The 12,492-nt window shown below is 40.4% G+C and overlaps 1 protein-coding gene across 3 annotated transcripts in view; it reads left to right on the forward strand.

Annotated features, from left to right (window-relative positions):
• Positions 1-12,492, forward strand: part of lrch1 (leucine-rich repeats and calponin homology (CH) domain containing 1) — a 177,521-nt gene that overhangs the window by 138,094 nt on the left and 26,935 nt on the right. For 2 of the 3 annotated variants that reach the window (XM_067992562.1, XM_067992563.1), the window contains 4 exons: positions 1,941-2,057; positions 4,049-4,090; positions 6,223-6,307; positions 11,956-12,072. In XM_067992562.1, the coding sequence (XP_067848663.1) occupies positions 1,941-2,057; positions 4,049-4,090; positions 6,223-6,307; positions 11,956-12,072 (361 nt within the window). The remainder of the gene's footprint in view (positions 1-1,940; positions 2,058-4,048; positions 4,091-6,222; positions 6,308-11,955; positions 12,073-12,492) is intronic. The other variant, XM_067992564.1, reaches the window with a different exon arrangement.

Genomic DNA, 12,492 nt, shown 5'->3' on the forward strand with positions numbered 1-12,492 from the left:
ATCTGTTTCTCTACATCATTAACCCTTGCTGAAGGGAACTACTAGCACTGTATGAAATTAGGTGCAAAGTAGTTAGTATAGTGATGACATTTCTCCCCCAGTTGCTTTATTTGGCAGCTTCAGAAGACTATAGGATAAAAATTATTGTGAATAATATTATCATATGATCGTTTAATACACTGATTAAATGCCTCTCTTTGCTATTTAATGGCATTGTAAATTCATTGCACTGATTAACAGCAGAGAGGGGAACTTGATACAAGCAAGTTAAGCAGTGGCACAATGATGTCGTTAACAGTAATTTCCATCTTTTTATATTTGAAAACTTTTCTCTCTTTACTGTACCAAGTGGGCACGAATTTAAGATAAAGAATTAACGGAGAGGTGAGAAAAGATTTCTTTAAACAGGGTGGTTAGAATGTGGAGTTTGCTGCCACAACCCATTGTTAAAGCACGGTCTATAAATTATTTTAAAAGAAAATTAATTGCTTGAAAAAGAAAAGTATTAAATGCATTGGGGTGTGAATAGTGAAGTGGGACTATATTCATGTTGATAAAGGTACCAGCACACACACAATGGGCTGAATGACCCATTTCTGTGCTGTAATTTCTATGATTCATATCCTAAGAAGCCCTTCAGGCATCTCAATATTTTTAGAAATGTATTTTAGAATTCCAATGCATTCAACATACTTTTTATACTTGTAAGTGTTGCACAATTTTAAGAGCCTTTTACATTTTATAATGAAAGAACAGTTGATGGAAAAATCAGTGTAGGGTTTTGTAAAATATAATCTGCAGTGGGTTAGTACCGTGAACTTTAAAGGGGACACTAAAGGAACTTATAAAAATGGGTTAGTCTGTGGGGAAATGTGGCTCAATAATGGATCGATTTGCCAGTATACTTACTGTGCTTGGTTCAAAACACTGTCCTATGGTAGATGTTCTGCACCCCATTGCTCTGGATATTGTGTGCAACTTTAAAACTGAAACATGTCAACTATTGAGGCACAAGGTACTACTGGAAGAAGGAATATTACTAGTACCTACCCATAATATTTTAAAAATCATATGTCTGTGTGCACTTCTTGTTGACTTTCAGCCTCCAGTGGGGGCAGGTTTTAACCACAGTGTGATAAGCAATTACCATTATAGATGTGCACAGCAGAATTTATAATGGTGGTAGAAAAATAAAGACAGAATGTATAGCTTTAAAACTGGAACTGAATGACATCACCACATCCTAGTCCAATTATTCCCTGGCCTCTTAACTCCACTTTACCTGAAAACTAAACTTGGTCTTCACTCTCAGTGAGCAACAGCACAGGAGATCGACTAATTGTGGTGAAAAATGTTACATATTGAATTTCTCCACATTTATACAACAGGTGGTAGATTATGTTGGTGAGTAAGTTATTCCATTCAATAGATATTCAGTTTACTGTGTTTCTTTGCACAGTATCCCTTTAGCTGAAAAGATTTTCTCAGCATAACTGTTCATGTAGATGTTAACAAGTAAATTAGTTAAATTGAATTTATTTGTGAATTTTTGTGTCCATTGTGGGTAAAGATGGCACCTCCAAAGAAGAGTTTTCCACTTAATGTACCACACATACAACACGACGTGTCTTCATCTAAATCTCAAACCAGCACCCTTGTACCAGTATGAATTCTGTTTCCGCCATGCATTCTAATCTCCGAGTGAAAATGCCAAGCAATTGCAGTTGTACTGGAGGTGCCCCTCATGAGGAACGAGATGGAAATGCCCAATGTCAATGCAGACAGCAGGGAGAGGAGACTTTTATTTTGGTCCGAGGGCTGAGAAGATGATGTGCTAATCCTTTATACCATTTGACCCAATGAAATTGAACTTTTAACCAAAGTGATATATTTCTAGGATTGAAATATGTTTTAATGGTGAGTATTCCCTTTAATTACAGACGGAAAGCTCCACAGCAGAGCTAGAGTTTCAGAGGAAACGTGAAATCATGCTGGAGAAAGCAAGGCACGAAGCTCAGGTGGCGTCACAACGGTTGGAATGGCAGAAGTCCAAGCAGGTGCTAAAGTGATTTGATGCCTATATGTGATCAAAACTTTCATATAAGAATACGAAGAAAGGCCATTCAATCCATCAGGCCTGATCCATCCAGTGTCCATGTATGATTATTCTATTACATATTCCCTCCCCCAACCTATCAACCCCATGTGTTCATCCCCTACTTCCCGTACCTCCTTCCCACTCCCTCCAAAAAAATCAAGCAGTGCTGTTAGTGTCCATTTGTTTTAATCCCCTTCTCAACAGAAATCAAATTCAGCTTCCTTTTAAAGGTGTTAGTTGACACCAAATAACTACTTTTGCCAGAATTCTAATGCATTATCCTCTCTAACTTTGCTTGAGACTTGTTAATTTTGTGCTTGCGTTCTCCAGTCCTATACTCATTGTCCAAGTTGAATAACTTGCTTACTGCAACCACATCCAAATCTTTCATTATTTTAAAGACCGGCATCATGTCTCCCCTCAGTCAGCTTTTTTCCAACTAAAATAAATTTAGTCACTTGAGCCTTTTTTTATATCTTAGGCTGCAAAGGCCTAGAATCAGCCTGATCACTTAATTGCATAAAGCATCCTTTCTGAGATAGGGTAACCAAAAGTGCATGATATACTCCACAATTGACCATTGACCTGTAAAATATCAGTAAAACTTGTTCTGACTTGTAATCCATTGTAATCTCAGTACCCAGTTAGCCTGATTGATAACTGCTTTGTATTGACCAACAATCGCTTCCAAATCCTTCTCCTTTCTAGCCTCTCTCAGTGGAGTTTTATAAGTCGGATCCCTCCCTGTTGTTCATGTTTCTTGTTACCTGTTCCTATATGTCCTAGATTTATATATCTTCATTTAGATTCCTCTGCTGTATCTCAGCCCACCTGCATAATTGGTCCAAGTCTCTTTGCAGATAATCAAATTCTTAGTATAAACAATTGTTTATGTAAAGATTTATTTATTAACCAGCTGTGGGTAAGGGAAATATTCATTATACATTTTCCAGAAACCAATCGATAAAAAACACCTGCTGAAGTCTCTGCAGAACTCTTGGAAACTTCTTCCCAAATTGTTTCGCTGGAGTTGTGTAACCCAACCCAATTTTTAAAAAAATTAATTCTTGAGTTATGGGTGTCACTAGTATGGCCAACATTTATTGCCCTTCCCTAGTTGCCCTTGAGATGGTGGTGGTGGGCCGCTGCCTTGAACCGTTGCAGTCTGTGTGGTGAAAGTGCTCTCACATTGCTGTTAGGTAGGGTGTCCAGGATTTTGTCCCACTGACAATGAAGGAATGGCGATATATGTCCAAGTCAGGATGGTGTGTGACTTAGAGGGGAACTTGGAGGTGATGGTGTTCCCATGCACCTGCTGCCTTAGCAACCCCTCCCACACACACAGTGTAAACTGTGACTCACATGAGCAACATGAGATCTGCTAGTAGAATATAAAATTGGAACATCTAGCGTGCATGTCTTGTCCATTATACTTAAAGATATATCATTGCAAAAAAAAGCTGTTTTTCCCGTTTTAGTTGTGTGCTTGTTCTCATTCCCACGCTCCCCTCCTTTACCCATTCCAGTCTACAACACAAATCAGTGCACCCTACGGACTTCAAAACATGTTCCTGATGCAGCTTGTTGGTCAAGCACTGGAGCAATTAGGAAGGACTCCCCCCCCGCCCCCTTAATGATAACTGCCATGTTGGAAAGATCTGAATGCAAGTACTGGGAATTGAATCCTGGCCTCCAAGTCCAGAAGTATTTGTTGTAATTACTGAAACATCCTGCTCATCTTGAGAGAGAAAAGCTAAAGTCAGAATGTTCTCTTTCGAATGTTAACTTATTTTTGACAAAGCTCAGTGTGCTTTGTGCAGACTATGTATTTCAATAGATTTGATTTTGTCTTTTTTTCCCCAATTCAAGATAATTTATCAAATTATTATCTGTGTAATGAAATGTTCTAAATATTTTGCCTTATTTTTACATGTATTGAAATCCACCCAGAATACTAATGAGAGTATAGAGAAGAATGACTCTCAAAATGAGGTGAGTGTCACAAGGGAAGCCTGTGTCAGAGATTCCCTCCTCAATGAACTGTGCAGCCCATACATCCCAGCAGAGGTCAGAATTATAGACCAGCAGTATGGAATAAATTGGTGAAATGAAAGAAAACTGTGCCTGAGCATCACCGCCCCCACCACCCCCCCACCCAGAAAAAAGCCAGTATGGATACTTATAGCATCTGTTCATACGTTGTGATGCCAGACTGCATTTATTTGGTTGAGGTAGCTGTTCTAGCCTGGTCATTTCCCAGCAGTAGTTCTTAACCTCATGGCTGGGCAGCAGTGGTTTTATAAACAGACCAAGTCTCCTATGAGCCAAGACCTGGATCCAGATTCGCACCATGTACCGTTTAGCATGCATTAGCGTGCGATTATGGCTTATTGCACATCGTAGAACAAGTTGGGTGCCCACCATCTTCTTTTTACACTAATGGAGAAACATGTCCAGTCACCAGGTCAATGCTTTACAGCCCAAAGCTACTTGGTCAGATATGTTTCAAAGAAGCAAAAGAACACAGCGAGGTACTAAAAGTGCAATAACTAGACTTGCACAATATGTAAACTGTTTCAAAACGGAAATGCCACAAATATTTGTAGTACTTTTCAATAGCTAATGAACGAGAGTCCTTGACAGGACGTGTGTGTGGGGGGGTGGGGTGAGCCTCAGGGAGCCTCTCTCAGCTGCATCACATGTAGACGCAGAGCGAAGCAGGGAACTGAAAACGCCCAGAAAGTTTAGCTTTTAAAAACAACTTTCCCTTTGGAACAAGCGGACCATTTTGACTATCAACAGCCCACGCACATCAGGCTACACGTTAATAGTCCATTATATAAGTATCATCCTGTGATGTTCACAGCTTGCCAGTAATGGTTTTCAATGCTCAATGGAAGAGATTATATTATGAGACAGCCATCACCAAGAGGAACTCACATACAGTACTAATGCAGAGAATCCCAAAGGGCACAAATAATTGACTGTGTAAATAATTTCTGTGTAAAGCTAGAATGCATTGAATCATTTAAAAAAAAACATTTGCGACATTTTGATTCCTATAAAATAAAATGTTTAGGTCTAATTGTTTGCAGCCAGCTACATGTATTAGTCACCTACATAACAACTTTTCCACAGAACAATGGGATCCTCACAGATCTCCAAGACAAATGGCTGGCTGAAGTTGTCTATATAATTTATTAAAAATCTTAACATTTACTTGCACCTCCTGTCAACCTTCTGCATTATACATTCCTATATCACATTCATAATGGAAACTGCTTACATAAACTTGTCACGATCTAATTACACCCTCCTGCCAATGGAGGTGCTGCAGCGCCACCAACAGTTCCCATTATAAATATGGACATGGGAATTTATAATGGAAATGTAAAAATAACAGAATGTATAACTTTAAAATGGGGTCCGAATTACACCTTCATGCCCTCGTCCAATTATCTCTCAGCATCCATCCCTGTTTCACCTGAAGATTACACTTGGCCTTATCTCCCCCTGTGCAGCATAATGGGAAATGGGCTAGTTTTGTATGGAAAGAATGGATCTAAAATCACATAAAATAATCAAAAATCTCAGCTCCCATTTAATTTGGAGACCATTGGTGCAAATGACCAGCTCTAGTGAGATCAGAATTAGGAGCACAATCTTTCAGACCAGATTGTTGAAATTAGCTTTACCATATTTCTGTTACAATAAGTGATCTAGAGACTTAAATTACTTTTGACTGAATATTATATTGTTGAATATTTTTTAATTTAATGGCATTATTAAGAGGAAGATCAAATTTCAAAATGAATCTTCCCATATGTAGAAATCAGTACTGCTGTATCCCAAAACCAAGAAAGATTCAATTTTAGAAGAAAGCATCCTTGGAAGGGATATTACTTCACTTGTAAAATGCAGTAATTTGTTTATTGACACAGTAATGTCAGTAAATCACTGAACATATCTGCTGTTAGAAATTGTTCCAATTCAATGTAGAATTTTAAAAACAAATCAGAATTTCACGTCAAAACATTTGCTGTAGTGGGAAATCAAGGTACCAGCTGTCACGGTGATAACTGAGCTGAGTTTTTTTTTAAAGCTAACTATTTAAAATCCTATAGGATGAAGAGAAGACTCCCACAGTGACTCCCACATTGTCTCCTATAACATCTCCCACAGCTCCCTTTGGACTGAAGCCACGATCTGGTAAGCAAATCTTTTAAGCTGGCTCACAATAAGAGGCAGCTATCCTCTTACTCCATGGCAATGTATAGTGAGATTAAAAGGGTTTCTCGAAGAATGACCATCTATTATTTAGACATGACTCTCAAAAAGAAACCTTTGAGGTGACGGTGGGAATTGTGAAGGAACTCTCTTCAATGGGAAAGACGAAAGCTTCAGGGAATTCTTTCAGTAGGAGTAAGGTAAAAAGATCACTGCCCTTTGCAAAGCATACAATGACATATTAGCATGAAATCCATCTGCATAACATCTTAGCATGGTTACTAGCACGGTACCTGTTTACTGTGCAACGGTATTAAGTTTAAGTGCATTGGGACCATTTTTAAGAGTTTTCCACCAGTTTGCTAGGGTCTATGCAGATTTTTTTCGAAGTTGTGTATTCAAATTTTGATCAGGTTGCTATTGTGGGTATCACTGTGTAAAATCTTGCCCAAAACAACATTGTAAACTTGCATGGACAGTTCAGGCCCATCTGCCACGTTGGCTATGATTTCTGTCAATAGATTGAGTGACCTTAAAAACAGGTCACTGTGGGCACCAAAATGGCGGCAATATCGAGTACGCTTATTTGTAAATTAGCTTGCAATAATTTGCACTTAAAAACATTAAGGTTAGAGTTTGTTAGATTGTGTGTAGAGGCCAAAGTTTGCTGTTTCTGAAGATGTCTGATTTGAAGTAAATGGGAAGAATGGATGTGTGGATATATGTTTAAGTTGTTTTGCCTGCTGTCCAAGTTCCTCAGTAGCCTGTGGGATACAGTTCCCTAACCATCACAGATAAAACCTTCACTTGGGCGTGCATGTTCATGTGGCATAGATCTATTGATCAATATTATTTTCTTTTAGATTTGTTTTGTCTTGCCATTGTAAGAGTGACAGCGATTTGAACATCTCACATTTACACGAACCATGCTTGTCTCACTCCTGTATAGACCATTAAAGCTGTACCGTGTGTTTCAATTTGTGGCTGCTATGCCTGTTGATTGATAAATACCAATCCAGTGAATAGTGACTTAATTAGAAATCATTGAGCCAGAAATTTCCTTATAGGAATATGACATCATTTATTTTGACTACTCACTAGTCACACAATTTCATTTAAAAATGTGTTCATCACTGATGTCCTTTTTAGGGCAATGAGGGAAGGAAAGGCAGCTTAAGGTTAGCTTTATCTGTCCCCTATATCAAAAGGTCCCATTAGCAGGAGGTCTAATTTTGAAATGTAAAATATCTATTGTTATTACCCACTGTTAGACCTCCTTCAATTCTGGATTTACACTTTTAGCAATGGCTCACTGATGGTGCATTTCTCTATAGAATCCATATTGGCATAAGGATGAATATTGTTATTGAATTGTTTGCAATCTGATAACTTGGTGCTGAATGCAGTGCTTCATTAAAGAAAGTAAAATGATAATTACAGTCTGGCATGGCCCAGAAGCTATCTCCCAGTTAAATTCTTCTGCTTTGAATTTTGTGAAACTTGTTATTAATGATTAGCCGTCATCTCCAGCATGTTTTGGAAAAGTAAGGGAATATCATCGGGATTTTTGGCACTTTTAACTGTTTTCGATCAATTCAAGTAGAGGGAACAAATCTGCAAATTGCACATTAGAAATGCTCATGATGAGTACTGAACATACAGGGGAAAAAAAACTAGAAATGAGATGGTAACATTCTAGGTACCAGCTTGCCTTTGCAGTTTAAGTGGATTTGTTTTCCGTTGTTGTCTTCAAGGTGGGAGTTTAGGAGCTGGGGAATGAACTACTTTACATTCTGATATGCAATGTAGCATAGGCCGTGTCTGTGGACAGCAAAGACTCCCTCTAATCTACCCCAAACTGTGTTCTAACCCAGTCTCAGAAAAGCATTTTCTGCTGCACCAGTATCCATTTCCCACACCAGTCATTCTTGTAGCCTCTCTGAACGAAATTATGGCTAGTTTTGTGCTGTGGACCCTTGACCTCTAGGAACTTAATTTAGATTGGCCAAGCGCAGTTGAGTAGAGGGTCAAACTCTCATCCCATCAGTCTAGGCTGTATTCAGATAAGTTCCCAGAGGTGAATGGACAGTGTGGAAATACGCCATTGAGTCTTCGAAATGTGGGAGTGACTTGTACATTGACGTTCCTTTAAATTAAAGAAACAGTCATATGTAGCACAGAATATTTGGTTGTAGGACTCTCCAGACAATGAGATTACAAATCTCTGCATTGCCAGCGGGGAGAGGCCAGGGTAAAATATCAGTGTGTCTGAGCCAGGTTGCTTTTGTGCACCTTCTAGCTGCTTAATAAAGAGCACAACATTGGAAGAGGGGAAGGGAAGAAAGTGGAAAAAGTGACAGACATGAAAGTAGGAGAGTAAATTGTCTACAAGTATGATGGTCTGAATTTACCGCAATTGTTAATGAATGAGTAACTGTAAGGAATTCTCCAAATGGAAGAGTGGAATGGACCAGGTAGAGGGAGGTTAATTTTCTAATGCACCCTGTTGAATATTTGTCATTAGGTAAGTAATTCATTTTTTGAAATATTTTTCGAGCTAGTTATGATCATGGCGCTTATCATAATTTCCCTGTTAAAGCAACAGGGACTGAGTACGCTGGCCTTTCATCTGAGACCCGAGTTTGATTTCAGCCCGGACTGGGTCAAAGTTGCCTTTTCCCCGTGGCTATGTGAATGAGTTTGACCGGTCTTAATCAGTTCTTAGTGAACGTGTGCCACAAAACTAGCCCTAATTAGGCAATAATTTATATTGCCCATTGAGAGAGAATGCAGAATGGCTGGCTTAAGACTGATGCAGTAGAAGGTGCTTTCTGAGGTTAGGATCAAGGCCCATTTGTTTTGGTCAGCTGGGTATCTAACACCATGCTTGAGTCTCAAACCAAATGACTGAGAAATCAACAGAGATGGAATTTCTGTTTGACTGAAATGAGATGTACGCTTTCTTCAGTGGGGATGCATCCCACTCACCTAAACCAGAAAGTATAGTCACAGGTTGGTGGAACCTAAGCTTAGGCACCCCCAGTTATGTGTTAAATCACAAAGCCTTTCTGCATGGAGAGCACTGGTAAACTTCCTGCTACTTGCCCAGCGAGGACCTCCCAACCTATTAGTGATTTGCCTTGCAGTTATCTAGAGCTGAGTGGGAGGAATCCCTTCACCGATGATGGTTAACCCCTTCAGGATCCATTAGTAAGCCAGACTGGCTTGTCAGTGATCAGCAGTGTCCTGAAGTGCTGTAGATATGGCTGGCTCAGGTATTAGATTAGCAAGTTTGCCACAGAAAAAAATGACTCGGTTCTGAACTTCCATTGAGGGGTGAGTCATCTTGAAGCCACCTCAATCCCAAAGAGACTCTGCTTACTTCCTCTTCCTCCTCGCCACCCCCCCTGCCCCTCCCAAAAGAGGATAGTTACTAGTTGATCAAGGCACTTCCAGTGTCTGGGTTTATGCCTGACGCACAGAAAGATGGCCATGGTTATCAGAGACCAATCAGTCATCGCAGTTCCAGGAATTCCTCAGGGAGCCGCCCTCTGCATAACCGTTTTAAGTTACTTCATCAGTGATCTTTCCTCCATCATAAGGCCAGGAGTGCGGTGTTCATTCATGATTCCACAGTGGCAATCTTCATTCACAACTCCTATGATAATGAAGCAAGTCCTGGACGGCATCCAGGCTTGGGCTGATGTGTCAAGTAACATTGGTATCACGTTATCAGCAACAAGAAAAGCCCAACCACTTCCCCTGACCTTCAGTGGTACCACCAATACTGAGTCCTTCACCATCAATATCTTGGCAGTTTCTGTTGACTGGAAGCTTAACCAGACCAACCTTATCAATGCTGTGGCTGCAAAAGCAGGGCAGTGACTGGGCACTCTGCAATGAGTGGCTCATCTGATTCCTCAAAGCAATTCTACCATCTACAAGGCTCGGGTAAGGAGGGTAATGGAGTAGACACCACTCACCTGGATTGCTACAGCCCTGACAACACTCAAGAAGATCGACACCATCCAGGACATAGCTGCTTGCTTGATTGGCAACCCCACCATTAGACTTAATATCTACTTCCTCCACCAGAAGCACACTGTGAATGCAGTATGTACTACCTATAGGATGGCCTGCATCAACTCATCAAGCTTACTGCAACAGCACCTCCCAGCCCCAGTGAGAATGTCAAGATCAGCAGGATCATGAGCACACCATTACTTCACGGTTCCCCGCCAAGTCACACACCTTCAAAATGTTGCAATTCCTGCCCTAACACCATTTTAGGAGCACCATCACCACAAGGACTGCAGCATTTCGAGGAAAAGGCCAACTGCTACCTTCTCGGGGCACTAGGGATGGGCAACAAATGCGGCCTTGTCAGTGTCACCCACATCCCGAGAACAAAAAAGAAGCAGCGCATTGTCATGGCAGGATGAAGATAGAATTACTGTGCATCTAATAATACTTCAGTTGGCCTGGAAGTGGTTGATGCAACACCGGGTGCCTAAAATGGAAATATGTAATTTTGCAGTAGTGACATCCCTCAGCTTGATTAGAAGCAAAAAAAAAATGTTGGGACTGGGTGTGCAAGTCAAAACCTTTTTCTCAAAAGGTCTCTTTCTCTCCTTTTGCACTCCTACGTTTTAGAAACATAGGAACAGGAGTAGGCCATTTAGCCCCTCGAGCCTGTTCCACCATTCTATTAGATCATGGCTGATCTGCATCGTAACTCCATTTACCCGCCATTTCTCCATATCCCTTGATATTACAGGAAAGATTGTATTGTACTGGAGAGGGTGCCAGGACTGGAGAATTTTAGCTATGAGGAAAGATTGGATAGGCTGGGGTTGTTTTCTTTGGAACAGAGGCGGCAGAGGGGAGATTTAATTGAGGTGTGTAAAATTATGTGTAAAATTATGAGGGGCCTAGATAGAGTGGATAGGAAGGACCTATTTCCCTTAGCAGAGAGGTCAGTGACCAGGGGGCATAGACTTAAAGTAATTGGTAGAAGGATTAGAGGGGAGTTGAGGAGAACTTTTTTCACCCAGAGGGTGGTGGGGGTCTGGAACTCACTGCCTGAAAGGGTGGTAGAGGCAGAAACTATTTTTACATTTAAAAAGTACTTGGATGTGCTCTTGAAGTGCTGTGACCTACAAGGCTATGGACCAAGAGCTTGAAAGTGAGATTAAGCTGGATAGCTCTTTTTTGGGCAGCACAGACACGATGGGCCGAATGGCCTCCTTCTGTGCTGTAAATTTTTGTGATTCTATGATTAGCACGTTAGCACACAGCAGGCTTTGGGTAGCTTTTCTCATATTTGCATTGTGCGACAATGTAGTAATTGGTAGTGGCAGAAAGTTAACTGCATGATTTGATTTGTATTTTTCAACAGCTAACAATTTTTTTTCTTCCATCTGTTTTGTGTTGTGTGTGCTCCTTCACGTTTTTTTTTGTCCTTTTTAATCTTGAATTTCCCGGTACGATCTTGTATCGATTCACATTAAACTCACAATGGCTGCCACTGGTGCTTAAATTCTGATCTTTGACTTTCCTGATCCACTTGGCATTTGTCCAATGCTTCTTGGACCTGCTTTGAATCTACTTTATGCCCTTGCCACTTTCAGTCCGAGCCAACTCTCTTTCTTTGGACTCCCCTCCTCCCTCCTTCAGAAAGTTGACACAGGCACACATAGAGGAACGCAACATCGTAACTACCCCAAAGGAAGAAGACAAAAGTGATGGTATGTGTGTTGGCAGTCAATGTCTAAGATTATGTATTGGTACTTTTACTTTAATGAAGTAACTCCATTTTTATATAAAATAAAAAAATACACGCACACACATACACTGCATTCAAGCACATAATCAAGATAATTCTAGAATGAAACTTGGTTCCAAAGTAGTTTAGGCTTAAATTCACTCCTATTGGACTCTGTGTGTAGGGGGAGCCGACAGAGCTTCTGTTTTCAAGTGATGTGATCTGCCCATTGGTTGATGGATTGAAGTAGGCGGTGTAAAACTATTGACCCACTTCCACTTCAAAATGTATCGAACAGTTTAAAGTTGCCGATGTTTCAGGGAAGCCCACAGCATGTTTACAGATTGGCTTATAAAACGGAGCCTGTGTAAAAGGTTAGTTGTGAAACTGAGCACAGCGAGAC

This window comes from Heptranchias perlo, chromosome 11 (genome assembly GCF_035084215.1).
Source record: "Heptranchias perlo isolate sHepPer1 chromosome 11, sHepPer1.hap1, whole genome shotgun sequence".
Taxonomy (NCBI): domain Eukaryota; kingdom Metazoa; phylum Chordata; class Chondrichthyes; order Hexanchiformes; family Hexanchidae; genus Heptranchias; species Heptranchias perlo.